The following is a 23,922-nucleotide window of genomic DNA, read 5'->3' as shown; positions in this document are numbered from 1 at the left end:
GAAAAATGTTTTTCATCTCTCATAATTTTTCTGATAGGCAAAGAATATGTATATGATTACTTAAATAAGATTTTATGTTTTCCAAAGGGTTTTTTTTTTTTTTTTCTTTTTTTGTCAAATGCTATTTGGGAAATTTTTCAAATTTTACCATATTTGAGCCAGAAATATACAAGGAAAATTGTTTTTCTTTTTCTCTCTCTGGGAAATATGAGACTAAAGAATAATTAAATTATATCAATTGCTCTTTGGCAATTCAAAAATTTAGAAATTTGTTCCAAAAACTAAATGTGAGAGCTAGAACTGGCATATACTATTCAGGTTGATTTCTAGCTCTCCAGAGATATCTTATGAGTAATTATGTGTGCTTTTCTGCACATACAACATTAAAATTTAGAAACAACTTCTGATTCTGGTCAATGAGGACCAGATTTATCATTCCACTAAAAACAATTAATACATGGGACAAAATTTATAAAGTAGTGGTGTAATATAATGTTTTCATATGAAGCACTAGACATTAGGCAACAAAGAGAGTGGTCCCTAAGAAGAGCTAAGCAAAGAAAGTGAGTCCTGTAATTGCCCCAACTAACTGCCTGGAGAGAGTTTTCCTGCACTGAGCAAGAATGGGGCCAGGACAGAACTAGATGGAACCTGACAGACAACCTGGGTTGAAGAGACAGCTCAAAATCTCTGCAGGCCAAGGAAGCTAGAGTTCACAGGGCAGAATACTGGAGAGGACAGAGCTACACAGAGAGAGAACTCTGGACATCTACAGTCTGCCCTTCAAATGAGGAAACTATGTGACACTGGGGATTTGAGGGGACACTACTCAAAGTTCACAGAGGGCATGGGATACTGCCTGTGCCCACTAGCCAGACAAGAAAACCTTATAATTCTTGAAGCACTGAGTAGAGTATTCTCAAAGGTCTTGCTTCATTAAGTGGGGTATAATTAGCATTAAACACTGATGTGGTCTGCCTACAAATTACAAAAGCAAGACCCAGAAGGGTCAAACTGTTTCCAAGCAACCTAACTATATTCCAGAATGAAGCCCAAGAATATTTACAGTAATGCAAAAATATCTAGTACCTAAAAAGGAAATATTCACAATATTTTGGCATCTAATGAAAAACTACAAGCATACAAAGAAACAGCTGAAAAATATAACTTACAATGAAGAGAAAAAACAATAAAAAAACCCAGAACTGACAGACATTAGAGTTAACCAATAAGAAAATTAAAAAGTTATAACTATAGTCCATGTATTCAAAACACTAGAGGAAAGATCAATTATATTAAGTAGGATATAGACTTTAAAAACTCAAATCAAACTTCCAGATATAAAAACTAAAATATTAAGGTAAACAAAATGATACTGGATGAGATTAATGGCAAGTTGGACATTACAGAAAAAGTTTAATGAATTTGAAAGACATAGCAAAAGCAACTATCCAAAATGAAACAAATTCGAGTGGTCTAAAATATGGCAACTGGGCTCCCAGAAGAAGGAAAACAAAAATTTTTGAGAAAATAATGGCTGAAAAATTTTCCAACACTGATGAAACTAAAAACCTACAAATTTAAGAGCTTGATAAACTCCAAGAACAAGAAACATTGGTGTGGGGGGGAACTCACATCATATATAAATTGCTTAAAACCAGTGAAAAGTTAAAAACTTGAAGGTATCCAGAGGAGAAAAAGACATAGTACCTCCAGAGGAAAAAGGGACCACATATTTCCTTCCCATGGGAAAACAATGCAAGCAAGTTGAGGGTGAAGCAACATCATTAAAGTACTGAAAAGAAAGATAATCTCAGTCTAGAATTTTGTATCAAAAAAAATTTTTTTTATATAACTGTTGAGGCATTGAAGAAAATCCTATGAATCTATAAAAACACCAAAATGAACAACTGAGTTTAGTAAGAATGCAGGGTGTAAGACTTGATGCATAAAAATCTATTGTCTTTTTATGTGCTAGCAGTAAAAAATTAAAACTGAAATGAAACTCACTTAAAAATAGCATAAAATATAAAATTGGAACAAATTTGTCAAAGATATGCAGCACTGAAAATGTCAAAAATTGGTCAGGAAAATCAAAGAAGACTTAAGTAAATGAAGAAATACATTGTATATTGAAAGATTCAATATTATTAAGAAATCAATTCTCCTCAAAATGATCTATTTAGTCAACACAATTGTAATCAGAATGTTTTCAGGTTTTTTTAATAGAAATTGATAACCTGATTCTAAAATTCATATTGAAATCCAAAAGACCTTTGAAATCCAAAAGACTATGTCCAACTTTGAGGCTTATTATAGAGCTACAATTATCAGGATAGTATGGTATTGGAGTAAAACAGACAAACAGATCAGTGGAACAGGCCCATACTTGAACAAATGATTTCCAACAAACATGAAGAGGTAAGTTAGTGAAGAAAAAGTCTTTCAACAAGTTCATTCACAATGGATCGTATACCTAAATGTAAAATTTAAAAAAACCTATAAAACTTTTGGGAGAAAAGATAGTATTTTTTGTACCCTCAGGTTAGGAAATGATTCCTTACATAGAACACTAAAATCACTACCTGTATACCACAAATTGAAAAATTTGACCACATCAAAATTAAAAGCTTTGCAAAGACATTTTTAAAGAGAATGAAAAATGCCAGAGAGGAGAAAATGTGTAAAACATATACTGTGTTTGATAACATACATATATCTGGAAAATATATATATGTACATACATGTGTATATATGTGCATACCCACAGGTAAAGAATTCACAAAACTCCTGCTATACCTCACAAAAAACCTACAGATGGTAAATTAGCATGCAAAAAGCTGCTCAATATCTTCTGTCAATAGGGAAATGCAAATTAGAACCATGAGATACTACTACACACCTGATTAAAATGGCTAAAATTAAAAAGACTGACCATACCCAGTGTTGGCAAAGACTTGGAGCAACTGTAACTCTTACACAGTGCTGGTGGTAGTAATAAAAATTAAAAATGACTCTCTTGGAAAATAATTGGCAATTCCTCATAAAGTTAAAACACACACCTACTATATGATCTAGCTATTCTACTTCTATATATTTTCCCAGGAAAAAAATCACAGTCCATAGAAATACTTAAGAGCCAGGTACAGTGACATACACCTGTAATTCAGTGATTTAGGAGGCTAAGGCAGGAGAATTTCAAAGCTGGGGCCAGTCTCAGTAACTTAGTGAGGACCCTGCCTTGAGAACTGAGGAAAAAAAAAAAAAAAAAAAAAAGGGGGCTGAGGATATAGCCCAGTAGTCCAATCTCTAGTACCACAGAAAAAACAAAACAAAACCCAGAAAAAATGAATTAAAAAAGAAAAAAACTTGTCTATGAATATATATAGGAACTTTTACTTGTAATTTATCCAGGTGGATATATCTAAATTTAATTATATTAAAAGAAGCCAGATCAAAAAAAAAAAATAAGTACAAACTTTGATTCCAGTTATAAAAATTCTATGAAATCCAAACTTACTTTCAGCAAATGAAAGCAGATTAGCAAGTGCCTGAACTAGGGGAAGGATGGGAAGGAAGTTTTTCAATGGGATACAGGTAATTGGTGGGGGGCAGTGGATTTGCTCATTATCTTGATTGTGATCATGGTTATTATGGGTCTATATGTATGTCGAAACATCAAATTGTACTTCACATACATGTAATTTATTGTATGTCATTTATAGATTCTCTAAAATGCTTAATTCTTATTTTGTAAATAACAAGTTTGACTAGCTCATCTCTAAAGTTCTCTCCAAATCCAATACTCAAGGATTTATTCCTTCTAAGCACGTATAAATACAAAAAATGAGAAAAAGGAAAACATTTGATTTAGATTAAATTCAGGCACAATCTCCTTACACAAAAATGTTAAAACCAAGCTACAGTCCCACATTTTATAAAATTTATGTATAAAAATATTTTAACTAGCAGGAGTTATATCATAAAATTCAAAATACTAAAGAATAGAAATCTCTCATACTTAACTACAATACTTTCGAACTTTTCAAAGTTTATTCATATACTATTCCATTTGACGTTTTCCTATCCCTGAAGGCAGCAGATAACTTACCATTTATCAATACACTTCTGACAAAAGCTGTGAGCACAAGGCAGGATGAGGTCAGCTCGCCCATCCATACAGATACAGCATTCCTCCTCGTCGGTCAGCTGCTTCACCCTGCAATGTGAAAACTGAGCTGGGACAAACATATTCTCTGCCCATATGATTTCTACTTCTTTTTCATTGCCTTAAAAAGCATTAAAGCACATAGAAAGCACAATATGTCTTATGTGCAAAGTTAATATGGAACTAAAATTACCATCTTTTAGAGATAGCAAATTATATTAGGGAAGAAACTAAGGGATAAATTTCATAAAGACTGGATAAAAGATAAATTTTGTGATGGTTAAAGAAAACAAAACATGAACAAAAACTGGAAGTATTCATGCCTTTCTGAAAATAGTCCATTTAATCATACTGAATTTGTACAAATAATTTCAACCAATATATGATTTACCCATCACAGAGGATACAAAAATGTCTAAAGTATGAACCCTGAATCAGAACCTTGAAATGCTGATACTGATAGTGGGCATGTAAGTAAACAAAAGGGATAGAAAACAAAATCTCTGTCCTCAAGAAGCTCTTTCATCTTCTTGGGAAGAAAGATGTTGAACCTTCTACTTCAGCCACAATTCAGAGTGCCCTGAACGAGCCATAAGCCTTTGCACATAGCATTTTCCTTTCCTGGGATGCTCTTCTGAGTTTTGTAAACTCCAACCTTAGTAACTCAGCTCAAAATATCCGTTTTCTCTTTCTCAAGGAGAAGATTAATTGGGAGTACAAAATAGGGATAGTCCTAGAAAGCAAAACCAGTTAGGACCTTATTTCAGCAATTCACTTGGGAGATTAATTAGAGCCTGGTTTAAGGAGCATTACAAAAGACAAATCATTAGAATGTGGTAATAGATTAAAATTAAATGTTATGCTTTAGTCATGGGAAAAAGAAATCAGCCACTGAAATGAAAGGGTGAAATGGAATGAAACCTAATGAATCTGATATATCTGATGTTATATATAAAACTGATGATATATATTCAGTTCAATATTTAAGTGTCTTTCAGGTCTATACCAGACCCACATGAGTTAGGGTCTCTGATTCTAAAGAGTCTTCAAATCTTCATCTAGGATGTAGGCTTGGATGACAGTTGCAGAGAATATAACTGAATCTACAAAGAGTACATGTGTTCTGAAGGTTTAAAAGTGAGAGGACAGGGCTACAAGAACAGCATTGTAGATAGAGATAAAAATCAGGAAATACAGAAATTGCTAGTGGAACCTGTGTAATGTTCACCTGATCATCATCATCATCTTTTTTTTTTTTGCCTTCCTAGCAGCACAATGATCAGAAGGAAGGGTCTTATTCTATTTGATCCTGCTAGACCACTTGCAGAGTGAAGAATTAATTTTCTCTACCCCATATTCTGAATGTAATATTGACCAATAAAGGATTGTCCAGGAAAGCCTGCAGTATGTAGAAGAGACCCATAAACACAGGTCAAAGAAACTGGAGGTGCTTATTCTGGAGAACAGAAGATTCAGTGAGAATTTGATTCGTTTTCAAATATCTTAGGGCTGGTAGAGAGAACAGAGTTTTTTAGTACAATTCCAGAGGGCACAGTCACTGAACACAAGGAAAATACTGTTACAATTTAATAACAATGATAGTTAATTCTTAAAACATATTATGTGCCAGGCATTGTTCTAAGAGGTTTATATCTATTAACTCACAAAATTTTCTCAACATTCTTCTGAGACAGATATTACTGTTCTTAACCTCTTTTAAAAGATGAGGAAACTGAGGAAAAAGTGGATCAAGGATTTGAACACAGGTGACTTGGTACTAGAATCTGTGCTGTCTCCAGACATTGAGGTTTTGAGTGCTCTGAGGAATACATGGCAAAAGGGAAAACTTCATAGTCACTGGAGTTGTCTGAGCATGGAAAGGCTTGCTTCTCAGAGACACTGAGTTTCACATAATTGCAGGGGTTAGCAGTAGTCCAACTTGCAAGTAAAAGTTATATTCTATTTGGTCAAGTATGATTAAGTAGAATATTGCTACTCAAAGTGTTATCTGAGGATCAGCAGCATTGGCACCACCTTGGGTCTTGACAGAACCTCAGGCTCCTCTTCAAAACCAGTGAAAAGTAAACTTTGAGAAGTACAGTACTATAAGATCTCTGAGGTTAGAGCATAGCTGTATTGACAGGCCTAAATGTAAGTCTCAGTGAGGTCAATTGCTAATCATGGCATTTGTTTGTTTAAGTCTTTCTTCATCTGACATAGGCCAATATTTATACTCCCACAGGGTTACTGTGAGTATTTAATGAGTTCTAATATCCTGTAAATAATAAATGTAAACCATTAATAAAATTATGCATCAGATGTAAAATTGGACTACATAAAGGTCCCTTAAGGTCCTCTTCAACTTAGAAAGTCTTTTTCTATGAAATAGTTTAGCAAGGTATCACTATGAGCCAAAAACAAACAAAGGCAAGAAGCAGCCTTAACTAACCAGTCAGTCACTGAGTTTCCCCATCTCAAGGGCACATGAAAAGAGATAAAACTTTTATCTCCTTCATTAAGATGACTGCAACAAGAAAAGAAGTATTACTTTCTTTTTGTTTGCTACCATATGGCTTAAATATATATGTAAATACCATCCTCAGTTTTCAAAACACTTAAAAAAATTCACCATTCTGAAGAGGGAGAAGAAAAAAGCAGAAAATTAGACCCCTGTCTTTAAAAGATTAACTTTATTAAAGTAAAGGAAAGATAAGCCTAAACACTACCTACCATGTTCTAAACCTCATTGGGCATGTCACTTGTCTAAAAGCCTAAGCCTTGAAAGCTAAAGATAAACAGGAAATGATAAATGGAAAATTCAACTACAATGTAGCATTTGGAAACCAGTTGGTTAAGGATGGACAAGAAAATGCAAGTGCAAATAAAACAATAAAAGAGAAATTCTTATTAAACACATTCCTAACTTTAGGAAAAGGACACCGTCAATACAGATTTCTGCTGTCTACCCAGTATGACAAGAAGACAGGATGTCAACATGTCTGGATTCACACAGCTCTTTTTCCAATGAGGTATTTAAATTATGGTCATGATTGTCAAAAGACAACAGGTGGGAGCTTTCACAGGCCAAAAGCGTAACAGAGAAGGAAAAGAAACTTCAGATAGAACAATAATATATTAGGCCTGAGTAAACAAGAACCATCACAGAAAACTCTGGCTGACTTCATTTCCTTCTTGTAATTCAGTATATGCAATATGTGCACCAACTACTTGTTCATTCCTGAATGGACTGCCATTATTTAAAATTTTAATCCTTCACTTAGACACTCTCTAGAATGATCTGGCCAAATTCTTGGACCTAATTCCTTTAAAGGCTTTGACCATCTAAGAACCTAAATACTTAATATCTCCTTTATAAGCAGATGTAAGCATATAGAGAGTGGACTTCTGGAGACTGGGTTGACAGAAACAATACCTAGTGTGAGACACTTTAATTTAGCACTGTAAAATGAAAGGAAGGACAAAGTGATCCAAAAACTGATCTGGGATATAATACCAACTGAGACAAAAAGATTTAAGGTGTCAGAATGAGCACCAGCCAAAATATTAATGAGATTTCAGTGGTTTGCATATTAGAAAAAAACAAAGCACAGTGATTATGCACTATATACCTTCCCATCCAAAGACTAGCCTGACATGATGTTACAGAGGATGAGTTTTCATCAGCTTCTTCAGAGGTGGAGCTCTGAGCCAATACTCCTGCTGCCTGACTTGTGATGTCTTTATAAAGCTGAATAAACTGGTATAAATTCATGATCCGTGATGCTTCCACAATGCCAGTGCTTTTGTTAATCTAAAAATACAAAGAAAAAGAAAAAAAAAGTATATGGGGGGAAACCACAAATATTTAGTCAAATTTCCTAGGAAACAGAGGTTTTCAATGTTTATAAATTACTTACAGGTCTTAGTAAGTGAATAATTTGAGGGGATTCAAAAAATACATATATATATATATATATATATATATATATATATATATATATAAATGTATCTAATTTGATACATCTCATTTGAACAATCTTACTATATAAGATTGATTAGGCTATCATCCTGTTAAGAATTGATGCAGTTAAGTGACTTTTCCAAAGAAATGAATTTTAGAGATCAGTATTCACAATTCTTTCATTTTAATTTCTTAATTAAAGAATTAAGGGATTTACTTGAATCCAACAAACATACGCCATTCTACTATGACTGAAATAACAGTGCTTTCTTGAATATCTTTAAGTTCTATTTTGTACCAAAACTTCTAAACTAAGGCAGGAAAATTACATTAAAAACTAACAAAGGTTGTTGTATTTTAAGCTTTAGCTCAAAGGTAGATTCATCTTTAATAACTGGAAAGTTGATTAATTTTTGGAAGGTAAGATCTATGTGGATGCAAATATATAAGGTTCTTTGTAGTAAGAGACTGTACATGGAGAACAATAAACAGAATTAAAAGGGACAGGAATTTATCAGTTTATGAAGGCCTTCACAGCTATTAGGTCAGACAAAATCAGTGTTGTGGAGAAGAGAAAATGGGGAGGAAGACTGTTGAGGGGTTGCAGCGAAGACCTCAAAGTGAAGGTGACATTTAACAATTTGAAAAAGTACAGGAATTAATCATATATGGATAGCTTGGGGATCATTTCTGGAAGTGTAAAGGCTGTTAGGCAGATGTATACCTGGCAAGGAGCACAAGGAGCCCAGAATGTTTGAAACAGAATGAGAGAAGGAGGAGTTGTGGAAGATAAGGTTAGAGGTAGGTGAGGTAGGGACAAAATATATATAACTTTGTTGACCAAAATGACTTGACTTTTATTCAACATGCATGGGAAGTACTGGAAGACTTTGAGCCAAGAAGTAATATGAAAAGTAGGCCAGTCTTACTTTGGAACTGCACAGTACATAAGAAATCATGGAATAATTCATAAGCTTAACCATAACAGCAAAGTGTATCACACTAACTATTCCTATCATAGGACTCCTGCAGCTAAGTGTCATGTGCCTGTATAGTCTTAGCTACTTAGGAGACTGAGACAGGAGGATCATTTCAGCCCAGGAGTCTGAGATAAACACAGTGAGAATCCATCACCAAAAAAAAGAAAGAAAAGAATAAGATTTACATTTATTACATTTATTGATGTAGACTTCATAGGTATTATGTACACTGCTCTAAGTTTTAAAGATGCATATAAAACAAAAATTCCTGCCTTCATGCAAGTTATATGATAGGTAGGAGATACAGGCAGAATACAGATTAGGTCAGACAAAATCAGTGTTGTGGAGAAGAGAAAACGGGGAGGAAGACTGTTGAGGGGTTGCAGCGAAGACCTCAAAGTGAAGGTGACATTTAACAATTTGAAAAAGTACAGGAATTAATCATATATGGATAGCTTGGGGATCATTTCTGGAAGTGTAAAGGCTGTTAGGCAGATGTATACCTGGCAAGGAGCACAGGGAGCCCAGAATGTTTGAAACAGAATGAGAGAAGGAGGAGTTGTGGAAGATAAGGTTAGAGGTAGGTGAGGTAGGGACAAAATATATATAACTTTGTTGACCAAAATGACTTGACTTTTATTCAACATGCATGGGAAGTACTGGAAGACTTTGAGCCAAGAAGTAATATGATCTGCTTTATATTTTAAAGTGTGATGTTTAATAGACTGGTTGTTGGGCTGAGAATAGACAGAGCAGAGTAAGAGCAAAAGCAGGGAGACCAGTTAGGAGGTGAGTTGCATAATCCTGGTGAAAGGTGATGGTCACTAAGAATGGGATGGGAATACTGTGCATATGGTAACAACTAGTTAGGTTCTGAATAAATTTTGAAAAGAAAACTGACAGGACACATTTATGAGTAGACTTTGAAACATAAGAGGAAAAAAGAAAAGTCAAGGATAATTCTAAGATTTTAGTCTAAATATTAAGAATGATGAAACATATAATTCATGACGTTTCTTGACAGCCATTACACCTGGATCTTCAAAAAGACTTTTGATCACTCAACATATGCTGAGTTCCCATAATGTAAATCTTATTCTTTTCTTTCCTTTTTTTGGGTGATGGGTTCTCACTGTGTTTATCTCAGACTCCTGGGCTGAAATGATCCTCCTGCCTCAGTCTCCTAAGTAGCTAAGACTATACAGTCACATGACACCCAGCTGCAGGGTGCAAAGTGCTGAATTACAACTATAAGGGATATAAAGATTAGTTCTTACCCTTAGGAGTTAACTATCTAATTTTCAAGCCAAGAACCTAATAATTATATTCTTAATGCTAAATTTAATTATGAAGTATAAATAAAGTGTTTCTGGAATTTATAAGAGGCAAAAGAATTCCTATTAGGGAAGTCTTTATGGAAGATTTTTGGAAGATGGTAGCTGAGGTGGGCCTTTAAAGAGACATCAAGTTTAGACAAGGAGAAACAAAAGATGTGCCAGAAACAGTTGGTTGATATCCAAGTAGCATTTCCACTTTGCATCATTGGCAGAACCCCATTTTATTTTGGCTTTCATAACCCTCTGAAGTGACTCAGGAGTTACTACTGATTTGTGTAATCTAATCCAGTCATGAGAAGCACTTTCCTCTTGCTAATATATGTGTATGAAGGGAATTTGACCTACTATTGCTCAATGAGTTGAGAAGAGGGTTCTGGTGGGTCTTAAAGTAATGAGTCCCACTGGAGCTAGTCTGCATCAGGAAGGAATGGATAGTCCAGATGACAACTCAAGAAACACAGGAACTAAGGTGGGAAAGTAATGGCTTAAATTAGTGAGAATGGAGAATGCAAAAGGGGATATTTATGAATAAAGCAGAAAAAGTAGTTTGGAGTCAGCAGAGAGCCTTGAATGCCACATTAAGGAGTTGGGAATATTTTGTAGGCAATGAGGAATTACTGAGGAATTTAAACAGGGCAATGAGTTGATGATAGTTGTGCTTTAGAAAGTTTACCTCACAGCAGCACAAATTAGAAGAAGAACCTGGAGGTGTAGAGATTAATATGAAATCTATAGTAATCTGGCCCAGGAGAGAGAGGGGCTGAGCTCTAAGTACAGTTTCCTTGATGGCATGGAATTTGTCTTACTTGTCACATACTATATTCCTAGTGCCTGGCATACATGTACTCAAATATTTGTTTGAATAAACTGGAAGTGAAACATAATAGAGAAGTAAAATGTGACATACTATTTGTGTTAATACTCTGGGATCCTGGGAACTCAAAGAAAAATCTTCTAACCTTGGGGTTCTTTATGGGTTGGTCAGGAATGGCCTTAAAGGCATTAGTGAATGTCCAACTTACAGATGATATGGAAATGGACAGTTTCATTGCATCTTTGTTTTAGAATAGAGGTTAGGACCGAAGAGGGCCAATGAAATTCATACCTTTCACTCAAATGTCTGTGGCTTCAGAAAGTTAAGAGTTCCTATTCTAATCCATTAATTGGTGGATGAAGCTTTCCAACACACTGTGAAAACTACCACTGCATTTTTAGCTGAGCTGAAATATTCAATTATCTAAAATGTAGTACACTGATGGTGAAAAATCCATTACGAAGAATTATCAAAACAAGTCAAACCAAAACTTTCTAATGGATTTTTTTAAAAATGAACAAAATCCAGGGTTCTAAGAGAAATGCTCTTTTAAGATATTGTTAATTTTGGCAGGGCGGGGAGTACCAGGGATTGAACTCAGGGGCACTTGACCACTAAGCCACATCCCCAGTCCTATTTTGTATTTTATTTAGAGACAGGGTCTCACTGAGTTGCTTAACACTTGGCTTTTGCTGAGGCTGGCTTCGAACTCAAGATCCTCCTGCCTCAGTCTCCTGAGTCACTGGGATTATAGGTGTGTGCCACCACACCGGGCTTAAGATATTTTTAATTTTTAAGGTGTTGTCTTAGTGCTCAACAGGAATACTCAGACAGCTGAAACTCAAAAAAAGAAGTGGAAGATAAAGATAAGAGTTTACTACCACTTTCTTTGATTAGAAAAATCTCTGTAATACATCAATTAAACAACTGGTTAGCTGGAAGGCAATCGGTATCAAAATGATGCTTTACAAAACCACCAAATTATTAACATTTACTTCCACTATAAAATGTGGTTATAACCGCCCCCCCCCAAATAGTTGAAGATCAGAAACACAAGTCTCTATCAGTCTCACCTTGGTACAGACCACACGAACAACCACTTTCCAAAAGGCAGAAGAATCAGATCCAGGTTGTACCTCAAAAAGAAGATGTTTTTCCTGGCCAGAAGCCACTTTAGCAGTTCTGAAAAAAGACAAACATATTTGTTAATTTATAAAAAGTCGCATAAAACACTACAGCTATAAAGTCAGATTCAAGAAACACAGAGTAGGAAACATGAAGAAAACACATGAAGACAAATGATAACCATGACTGTAGTAACTAGATTCTTAAAACACAGTAATAAGAGAATGTTTTGAACATAAACATACAACTTAGTTTTCAAAGTTTTTAAAGCTAAGAGATTTATGGAATAACATTTATGTCTATTTTTTCATATCTGTTTCACAATTGTCTTTAAAATCCTAACAAAGATACTTAGGAAAAATAAGTCAAAGAAATTTGGTAGCTAAAGAAAAAATTTAGCCAGTTTCACTTATCCAAAATCCAAATATTGACTACTGAGATATATTTTGAGAAATATCTTGCTGTTCATTGAGTCCTGTTTAAGCAACAACATGAACTCCTCAAGAGTTTGGTTTTATAGACAATTTGGGGCTTGATCAAGTAAAACAAATACCTTAAGACACTAAGTATAGCTCTACTATCCTCTCCCAGCAGAGTAATTTTGAGAACCTCTTAAACATTACATAAGAAAACAATTAATTTAGAGAATAATTTGATATGCTTCAATACCAATCTAAATCAGTTCAAAGTCATAATTAAACATTTATCATTAATAACATTTCTCTCTGAGCACCAGTAGGGAATAGCATTCAACTAAGTGACTTACAGCTAAGTAAAATGAGACCATCAAAAATAAAGTAACTAGACATAGGAAATAAAGTCTGCCAGTGAAAATAATTCTGCTCTATCAGTTTTTAGTTCTGTTTCCTAGCTACCAAGCCACACTTCTGTATAGGTTTAACTACAGTTGTCAGAAAGCACTGCACTTGTAAAATGCCCAACTCTAATCCACACAAATTGGTTTTTTAAATGCATAATATAGTGCATTATAGATATACATAATAGTGGGTTCATTTTGAACATATTCATAAATGTATATAACATACAGTTTTCTCCATTTCAATCTCTAGAACTACCCCCTGTCCCACAAATTGATTTTAAGAACCAAATCCAGAGGGTGGGTGGGGATGTAGCTCAGTGATAGAGTGCTTGTCTAGCATGTGTGAGACCCTGGGTTCAGTCCCCAATACAGAAAAACAAAGAACAAAACAAACCCACAAAAACAACCAAATACAGTTAGAAGTGTCCTGTGCTAAATAAGAGGAATATATTCTTTACCATTACTTCTGTAGGACACAATAAATTTGTGGATGATTTTATAGGACATATTTTATCCAATATCTTTAGGCTAATAGGCAAAATAGTATAGAATAGATTGAGTCTGTGTATATGAATTCTGAGACTAAAAGGATGGCATGTGTTAACTGATCATTCTTAAGAGTTGAAACCAAGCAACAAACAAAAAGCACTGCACTTGTATTATACTTCTAAATTCTCAATCTTAAATTTTATTCCTTAAGAATACAGTCACAGCAGTAATGCTTTAAACACTATCATTTGGATGATTAGAAAAGTTTAAATATTAGAGTTTTTAAAACCCACAGTGCATTTTTATCATAAAACATTAGAAAATACACAAATGTACATAGTAAAATGTAAAATCTTCCTGCACTGTTTCCTTTTCCAACTATCTCCTGATCCAGAGACAAGCACTGGGAATAATTTAGTGCATATTCTTCTAGTTCATTTTCTATGTATTTACTTATATATGTATATATTCATACAAGGTTTCTTTTTCTTTCTTTCTTTTTTAAATGAATGAAATCTAGTGGTCTTAAAAGGAATCATCTCCTGAAATAACTAATTTATCAGATTTTATTCTTCACCACTGGCTAGTAATAGCCAACTCCAGTCACGTCCATAAAGACAGTACTGCATTCTTTCTTAATGTGTTCTAGATTATCAGGTATGTCTCTTATCTAACACATAAAGCCTAGGGAGTAGATTCATAAATCTAACCCTGAGCTATTTATAGTGACTATACTACTATAAATTTATATACCAAGTGGTTCTGGGCCTCTAAGAAAATTTTTTTTTTTTTTTTTTTGTCCTTTTTGGTTTAAGAAGAGATAATGTGGGAGAGTGGAAGAAGCTTCAGACTCAGAGAGAGCTGGATCAGCCATAAATACTTGGGTAATCAATTTAGGCCTCAGTTAAAATGTCAAACCCTTAGCACAATACTTTGTATGTAATACATGCTCAGTGAATGTTGGCTAAATTGAAGAGACTAAGGGGAGAATCTTTAAGATATTATTTAAGATATCTTACATAAGTTTTAATTATACTCCCAGGGGGATTGAAGATAAAGGTAGAAGTGGGTGCTGTTACAGGAAGATTTAATAGAAAGAGCTGACATCTGCCTACCTGTCACTAGGGGAGAAAACAAATAAGCAGTATTTAAAAATCATAGTGGTCTGAGGCCATTCAAGGACAAAAAAGGCCTGTATATTTTAAGAATTTTTTTATAAATACATAAAAAAATTCATTAAAAAAAAAAAACAAAAGAATAAACTCATGAAGAAAAGGCCAAGTTCTCTTAGGTACTTTTTAAGAAGGTAGAGACATTTACAACCCATCTTAGAAAAAAAAATTATTCAAAAGAGTTATGTAGGGATTTCAAGATAATTAGAAAACACTAATAAACAAAATTTTATTTCTAAGTGATAAAAGTTACCTATCACTATATATGTATTTCTCTGCCAAATCATCGCTTAGTAAACAAACACAGAGGGGATACTCTCCCTTCTCTGTCCAGTGGAAAGGGTTGATGTACAGAAGCCTTTTCAGAGTTACTTCTGACTATTCTAGTCTTTCTTTATAGTGGTTAAATAACATAGTTCCTTCTGTTGTGCACCCATTTAGTGCTTTCAAACAAGTTGATTTATAGTCTTTTAGTATACAATTACTGAGATGCTGGTTGCATTATATTCTAGAAATGCTTCAATATATCTGTGATCTGTGTTCCAAATTTCATTTTAAGTTCTTCTCTTCTGTTCCTATTATCTATTTTAAAAAACTACACAGGAAGTCTACTTTATAATAAAGTCAACAAATACTTGCTACCTATTGCTGAAAACATTAAATCTTACCAATCAATACCTTTGGTTACTTCTTACACAGCTATGACATATGGGGCACACATAAAGGGGAAAAAAATAAAGTGAAAAAGAGCAAGCCTTACACATCATTTAGTTCAGCTACTCTCCCAAGAAATTCTTCATAAGTTAAGGAGCTACTTTCTCGAACCAATGTGACATGTTTTGCTACTTTTTCTGGTAACTTGTTAATAACCAACTGCGTCTGATCCGAAATTTGCTGTCCCATGATGAAATGATGTCTTTTAGAATTCAGAAAGTGTTGCTTCACATAGTTTCTGTCAAATATATAAAAAAGTTACTTTTACACACAACATAAAATATCCATTCTCTGAATAAAGAAAGGAAAACTAGGAAGAGTTCAGTAGTCTTATGTGAGTGTAATACAGTTTTTCAAATGACTATATTTTCAAAGTTAAGATTTATATTTCTATTTTTTCAGAATCACATAGCTAAAAGAGAAAATTGATTCACTTATTGGGAGGGTGATATACCTCTAATTCTTATACACAGGTATAGTCAAATAATTGTATTTAATAGGAAAATTGTTAACCTTATTTAATTTTCCTAAGAACATTTCCTGACTGCTAAGCGCATGTCAGATTCCAAACTAAGCGCTTTCTATATATTATATCATTTATTTCTTACTGAAGGGTTATGGAAAATAATATTCCTACAAGACAGTTCCCCAAGAAAAAGGGAGGGATAGTGTGGCCAGGAGCAGGGAGGGAAATTAAACCTCTCCCAGGACATCCTTTCCCAATAACAATGGGCCCTGAGGGCAAATGGCAAACTTTCATCTCTTCCTAGGTTCATCCCTACCATCTCCACCAAAAGCAAACATTTACCCCTTTCCAACCCCAGTGCATCTTGAAGGAAGGAGGCAATACTGAAATGCTGGGCCCTGGACTTTTACCCTTCCCCATTGCAGATGAGTCCCGGAAGGAGAAAAGCAAATAGTGAAGCTCGAGGTAGCAATGGGTCCCAGAGGAAGGAAGATAAGCAGTGAACACCAAGTTGTGAGCTTTTCCAGTGACAATGAGTTTCAGACTTTTTACAACTATCTTCCTAAATTAAAGTTTTAAACTGTACAACTAGCCTCTGTCTAAACTGCATGCCCGCAGTCTCCAATGAAACTATAAAACCCAGACTACTTCTACAACCCTGGGGCCATTTCCATACCCAGAAAATGGGCCCTCTTGTGTCTGATTGATTGACTTTACTACAGAATAAAGGAAAGCTTGCTGAAGCAAGGTTTGTCTCCTGCCTCCATCATTTGTGGGTCATGGGCTTACACTTACGTCTCTTGAGGTAGATGCTATCATATTCCTGTTTTATGAATACAGAAATGGATCTAAGTGTTATGTAAAATATACAGTACACAGTAAAAGTGAACTTTGTACAAGGTGGAAGTGAACTTTGAACTCTCCTTTTTATATTCTAATGCTCAAACACATTCTTAACCACTATGATACAATGGCTCATGATAAAATTATATCAGCTAAAATCTTTTACTTATCAATGTACAACTTATTTTTAATTTAAAATACATTAAAATTAAACAAGTTTTTTGGGGCTGGGGATACAGCTCAGTTGATAGAGTGCTTGCCTTGCAAGCACAAGGCCCTGGGTTCGGTTCCCAGTACCACAAAAAAACAAACAAACAAACAAAAAACAAGTTTTTTGGTTTGAAAAATTTAATAAAATTGAAATGTTAATAATAATTTAACCAGCTCATATTTTCTGCTTAGGGGGAAAAAAAAGACAGCTCTTTTGCTCTTTAATTCTGCAAGTTACTTTTAATTTAGAATTTATGTAATTTGTTTTTTAATTATGAATATTTTTAAGTTAAAAGGCTGGATCACTACTAAGAAATATACAGTATAAAGATATACAGTAATAATTTGTTAAATTGACTTTAAAATTTAACCACAAAACATTTATATAATAACCACATACTCTAAAATCTTGAAAGATAAAATTGTATGTATTGTGGCTAGAGAAGAGTTGGAAGTGTTTATTCTAGATACTTTTCCTTTGGTAAATAATGACTGAACAGAATATCAAGCACTGAGAATCTGGTTAAAATTAAGCTAAATTTTAGTATTTGTCTATGTATTCAATAACTACATGTGATATTCCTACTCAATACAAATACTATTAATGATAAAAGCAGTTCACACTTGATCATTTCCATTGTATAACACATACTTCTAAACAATTTACATGTATTCATAGATTTAGTTATTTAAATTCCCAGAATAACCATTTTGTGGATGAAGAAACAGGACAGTTGAGGAAACAAAAATAGAAAGATTAAAGTAATTTGCCGGAAGTCACATAGTTAATAGTAACTTTTGCTTAGTTTTAAAACATAAAGGTAGGAAATGAAAAATGAATTATAATTTTAAAATATCTGATCCCTCTGAGGAAATTCTATTTTATTTACCCATTAAAGACTATCATTTTATTTCACAAATTAATGTCCATATCATATAAAGTAGATAAAACTAACAATTTCACAGGAAAAGTTTTATCAGGAAACTTATTTCATCATTAAATGAAAAATAAAGTATAGCTTTAAATATAAAACAATTTTAAAGTATAAATATGTAGTCATAAGTATGTAAAATTTGCTTTTGGTATTAAATTCTAATGTACTATATTTGAGGTTTATTCTCTAAGTTACCTTAAATATAGGAAAAGTACAATTGTCCTGAAAAAGGAAAAACTCTACAAGTATTATTTTATATCTGAGACTACTTGGCAGCAATAATAACATATTGACAGAAATGAAAAGAAGTTGTTGAGGAAGATTCAGATTACTAAAAACAAACAAAAAAAAAAAAAAAAAAAAAACTCTGAAGGTAAAATTACATTTTAAAATAAGGACAAGCAGATTTATTGCAACTATATCCAAAGAGAAAGATGGGTGTCTAGAGCATTCACCATCAGTGATTTCTGAGTATTACAGACTAGTAACACATATGATGGTGTTGCACACTTCTTCTTAGTCTAAATAATCTAAAAATAAAGAAAAAAAAAAACCTCAAAAATTAAAAGAAAAAATTTAAGAAAACTTATATCCTGAACAGTAGGATATGACACTAGAAGTCCTTTCTAAGAAAGACAGTGAAATGACTTCACCCTAATATTCACTACATATACACATTAAAATTACATATTGTCCTTATTTATTTTTATTTTTTTTTGTTGTTGTTCTAATTCAAACTTGTGAAAGCATCATCAGGAACAAATGATTTCAGACCAGTATTAGGCATCCATTGTGTGACATGATCTTTTTAAAAATTAAATTTAACAAGAACCATGTGCCTGGTGCTTATGCTCTAGGGATATGACAGAGAGCAAAAGAAACATGGTTCTTGTCACCATGGAGCATACAATACAGTGGGCAAGAAACAATATTCACACAAATAAGTATGATTACAAAATGAGAAATACTAAGCCAAACAAGTACAGGGTACTATGAAAGTCTATATAAGAAGGACCTGACCCAGGCCTGTGTCAGGAGAGAACTTCCTGGGAAAACATTTGATTTGAGTTCAGGACAGTCTGAGTAAGAGAAGAGGGGTGGCACGTGGTGAGAGCAGGGCATTCCAGGCTGAAGTTAAGGAACGTGCCTGAGATAGGAAGGACCATGGTGTCTTTGACGTATTTTTAAAAGGCCAGAAAAACTAAAGCAGAGAGACTGAGGGAAAGGGATATTGGTACCAAAAGATGCGTTGTTTAACATTTTTTATTGATGACCTGAAGACAAGACTGCATCCATTGTGGTCTATAGATGACCAAAACTGGAATAATATCCACAGAATCAAGACTGAAATAGGTACTGACTTGCTGAAATTAAAATTATGTTTAATACAGCAAAAAGTTAACTCCTGAATATGTTTTGAAAAGTCAATTGCATAAATACACCCAGGTAAGATGTACCTAAGTGAAGCAGTTAAAATAAAAGGAAAAAAAAAAGGTTCATCAAAATAAGTCAAGAGCATAATAGGGACTCCAAAGATGCTAAAATAATCTTAAACTCTTGCTAGAAGCAGAAGTCTAGAACAAGGAGCCTACTAGTCCCATTGTGCTCTATAATGGTTTGACCATAATGAAGGTCTACATTCAGCTCTAAGATGATAAATTAGAACATATTCAAGATGTTATAGGTCTAAAAAAGGAAACAAAATGATTTATTCTAGCATGGCTTGGTAACCCAGAGCAACATGACTGGTTTGTTCAAATATTTGAGGAGCTACCATGTGAAAGAAGAAGTAAGATTTATATTATAGTTACAAGAAGAAAATGGTCAAAAAGAATAAATTAGAGGCAGATTTCAGTTAAATGTAAGAATGTCTTACATCTAGAAGTGGAAAAGGGTAATGTATGTGAGCCTCTTCACTGAAGTTTGAAGTATTTAAGTAAAATTAGAAGTTCATCTGGAGATTAATAGATTTTTCCCTGCGTGGGAAGTGGAGTAAGTAACCTTGAACCTAATATTTGAGAGTAATCCAAATGAAACTTAACCTTCTTCTAAATTTCCTGTACCAACTTAATTAAAAGGAATAATACTCTAATCAACCAGTTGGAAACTGAGACCCAAGAAAAGCAGAGACACAAAGTAGGGCTAAAAGCTTAGATGCTGCATTGGAACAAGAGTAGTAAATTGAAATATGATGAAACAAAGGATTTTGGGCTACAGAAGCTAATTGTGGAAAAGTGAGAAAATAACTGTTACTTTAAGGTTTGGTTGTATAGATTTCTCTCAGCCTTTATTGTCCATGTCTTATGTTAAGAATGTCTTCCTTTCCCCTGGTACAGGGAGAGTAACTTTCACATTGGGGTTTTATCTCCTGCTTTCAGGAAAAAAAAGGAAGGTCTAATTTTTAAGTGCCTATAACTCAAAACAATTCCTATGCTAAGTGACACATTTTGCTACACTGATCACCAAAATCTGTTTACAAGGAAGCCTTAGTTACTTATTTATTGAGTTAGAAACTGTGTCCCCTTGTTTCTGCATTGTTTCAATCTGGTGTTCTAATTCTGAATGATAAAGTTTATAATCTGAGGCAGCATATTAACTTGTTTTTCCATAATTGTACTTGGTATCTAGGAAACCTCATCACTGACTCCTTAGATTAAAAAATAACAGTATTTAGCAAAGATAGCTGGAATAGTGGTTCTCAACCTGGTTCAGGAGGAAGAACCTAGAATTTACAGTTTATTTTGAAAACAATAAAATATTGATAAATATTAATGTCTAACACTAGCCTAAAAATATAACTGTTATTTATACTACTATAAACCTGCAAACAAGAGTAAATGTTCACAAAAACCTGTTGAGATCATCCTTTTGTCACCAGTCACAGCTTTTTCAGCATCTGTCTTTGGTATTTTACACATTTCTATCATAGCACATATCAGCAGTTAAGTTACTTGCCCATTCTCCTCCATAAGCTTCTTCAGGATAAGAGCTATGTGTTTTCTCTCTCCTCTCTCTCTCTCTCTCTCTCTCTCTCTCTTTTGGTACTAGGGATTGAACCCAGGAGTGCTTAGCCACTGAGCCATGTCCACAGCCCTTTACTATATTTTATTTAGAGACAGTGTCTTGCTGAATTGCTAGGTGCCTCACTAATCTGTTGAGGCTGGCTTTGAAATCGAGATCCTCCTGCCTCAGCCTCCCAGATTGCTGGGATTACAGGCATGCACCACCACACCCTATGTTCTCTCTTTTATAAAATATATAGGTACATAATGTTTTCTAAGTGAATGCAGTAAATCTTGTTGACTGCTTTTGTTTTTTAATTATTTGCTTAGTAATTCTTTTGACCTGTTAATTTGTTCAGTCAAGTAGTAGTATTGACTTGGAGATACGTGGAAGTTAAAGACACATGGAAGAAAAGAATGAAAAACTGTAAAACCTTATCATTGATGTTTATATAAGTTGGGAAACATTCACTATTTGATATTAACAAAATATCTCTAAATCATGGAACAGTGGTATTGCATAGGAACATAATTTACAAACCACGGGCATAAAATTCAGCAAAAAACAAACCAGTAGTCAAGATTTCTCAAAGAACTAGCAGCTCTCAAACTACTTTGTCACTTTTAACATAGTCTTTTCTAGCAAGATAGAAATGTGCTTTCAGAAAACATTTGAAGATATTTCTAGATAAAGAACTGTTATTTTGAAACTCATAAGACTGTCAAGGATTCCAAAAATGCCATTCTCTAGTGGGTGGTACATATAGTTGATCACTTCTTCTTCTAACAAATGAATTACTGTAGTTCAAATATTTCTTATAAAAATATAACAACCACATCATGGCTAATTGGCACACACACACACAAATACCCCACCAAAAACCAAATCAAATCCAAAGTCCACAAAAACTCTGCAAATTTAAACCACAGTCCATTCATAAAACGATTAAAGCAAAACTGAAAGTGCAACAAGGTGACTAGTTGACAAGTAATGAAACATTTAGAAAACCTCTCTAAAATTCGTTTTCTATCAAATTTTGTATCAAACTCACCTACAAAAAGATACTTATAACTGGAAATATCATCACCTATTTTCAAGTCAACTTTAATCTCAGTACTAAGTACTACAACTAGTTCCCTAAGGATGTTACTCATTGCTTACTCAAGTTCTACATCTGTAAGCAAGTATCAACTACTTTTCAAGCTAGAAAATTAACACAGTTATAACAGATACATAGTGCAACAATTAGGCCAGTAAGTCACTACAGAGTTTGGAATAGCTATTCTGGGATTAAAGATTTTTCCATATACTTTATTGGTGCACTATAATCATACATAATAATGGAATTTGTTACATGCATACAATACAACAATATGATTTGGTCAATATATGTCCCTAGTATTTCATCTTTCCCTCTCCTCCTCTGGGCCCTGATGTCGTTCCTATGGTCTAGGTTCAAAGACCTTAATCAGAAAAAAAAAAAAAAAAAAAAAAAAAGAAAGAAAGAAAGAAAGAAAGAAAGAAACCCCACCATCACAACAACAAAAACTATCTATAAAATAGACTTGGGAAATTAGTATATTTCTAATGGTATCAATGTGTTTACTAAAAACTTTTCATATTTGGAAAAATACACTACACTTGTAAGAATTCTCTGTGGATCCTCACAGCCTTTTTAGGAAAAGAAGGAAAAGAGAAGTGTGTATTTAGATAAAAAACAAGAGGAATCGAGTGACAAAGAATTAACATATTTTTGAAACACGCAATCATATCCTGGAGGAAAATATTTAGAAACTGAGGTCAGGCAGCATAAAGAAGAATATTCTATTTTTGAGTCCTGAATTCAAAAAGCACTACTTCTCAGAGGGGTGGCTTCAATATAGAGAGCACTACTCTCATTGGTAGCTCGTGCCCCAGGCAAAATTCTGAACGAACTAACCAAATTTTATAGCCAGAAGAATGGGCAGAGGAGAGTGCTAACGATAAACTTCGCGCTGAAGATGGAAGACTTATAAAGCATTATTACTGCAGCTTCATAAATACACCAGAGGAAAGAAAAGAATGCTGGGCGCTGTAAAACAGGGCAGGGTCAGAATATGGCAGTGCCCATTTAAGTAGAAGCTGGGGCTATATCCCGACATTTTATAAAATGAGACAAATAACTGAAGAAATAGTTTCAAAAGCTAACACAAGGTTTCTTTCCCTTCTGTGTAATCACTACAATTATTATTAGCAAGGAAACTTTTCTTCTCAGAAGGGTTTCAAGGTAGCAGCTAGTTTGACAATCAAAAGCCTTGGGCAACAGGGTGTGCTAAGAACGACTGGGCTTTTCTAAGCTAAAGCCCCAGTCGCCCCGGCCGGCGCCCGCGGCCCCGCGCGCCACCGGGGTGCCGGCGCCCGCTCTCCGCCTCAGCCCCTCCTCGGTGCACCTGCACTTTTAACCAACAGCTAAATCCGGCGGCCGACTGACTGCGCCGGCGGCAATATTCAAAAAAACGGTTCTGGGCTCAGGAGGAAAACCTCTCTCCCGGGCCCCGAGAACCACCCCCAAAGCGGGACAAGTCACCTCATCCTGGGCACTGGAAACCGCCGGGGTGGAGCCCAGCGTCTACCGAAAGGCCTCCCAAGCCAGCCCGCGCCCTAAGCCCAGGCCTGAAAGGGCCTAGCTGCCCGAATTCCGGCTCAGCAGTGGAGGCCTGGTCGGGGTTTCTATTTCCAGCTCTAGGGGCGTGGAGCGGCTGGGAAGGGGAACTGCGAGAAGACAGCGCTGCGGAGCTCACCCAGTTCAAGGCATCGCGCTCCTGAAGGCAGCGACGCCGCCCCGGCCCCGGGCTCAGACCAGCAGGCGGCGGCTCGGCGGCCCACCCCGTCGCACCTCAGTGACG

General features: G+C 34.7%; 1 protein-coding gene across 1 annotated transcript in view; it reads right to left on the bottom strand.

Moving 5' to 3' along the window:
* Positions 1 to 23,922, bottom strand: part of Rnf141 (ring finger protein 141) — a 27,951-nt gene extending 4,029 nt beyond the window's left edge. Inside the window, exons 1-5 of the mRNA XM_047516176.1 lie at positions 23,818 to 23,922; positions 15,627 to 15,818; positions 12,334 to 12,442; positions 7,798 to 7,979; positions 4,112 to 4,219 (exon numbers count right to left, since the gene is read on the bottom strand). Coding sequence (XP_047372132.1) covers positions 4,112 to 4,219; positions 7,798 to 7,979; positions 12,334 to 12,442; positions 15,627 to 15,769 — 542 coding nt within the window. The 5' untranslated portion in view covers positions 15,770 to 15,818; positions 23,818 to 23,922. The remainder of the gene's footprint in view (positions 1 to 4,111; positions 4,220 to 7,797; positions 7,980 to 12,333; positions 12,443 to 15,626; positions 15,819 to 23,817) is intronic.

The sequence above is a fragment of the Sciurus carolinensis genome, chromosome 11 (genome assembly GCF_902686445.1).
Source record: "Sciurus carolinensis chromosome 11, mSciCar1.2, whole genome shotgun sequence".
Classification (NCBI taxonomy): Eukaryota; Metazoa; Chordata; class Mammalia; order Rodentia; family Sciuridae; genus Sciurus; species Sciurus carolinensis.
The sequence above is the reverse complement of the archived record's forward strand: the minus strand, read 5'-3'. Positions and strand labels throughout refer to the sequence as shown.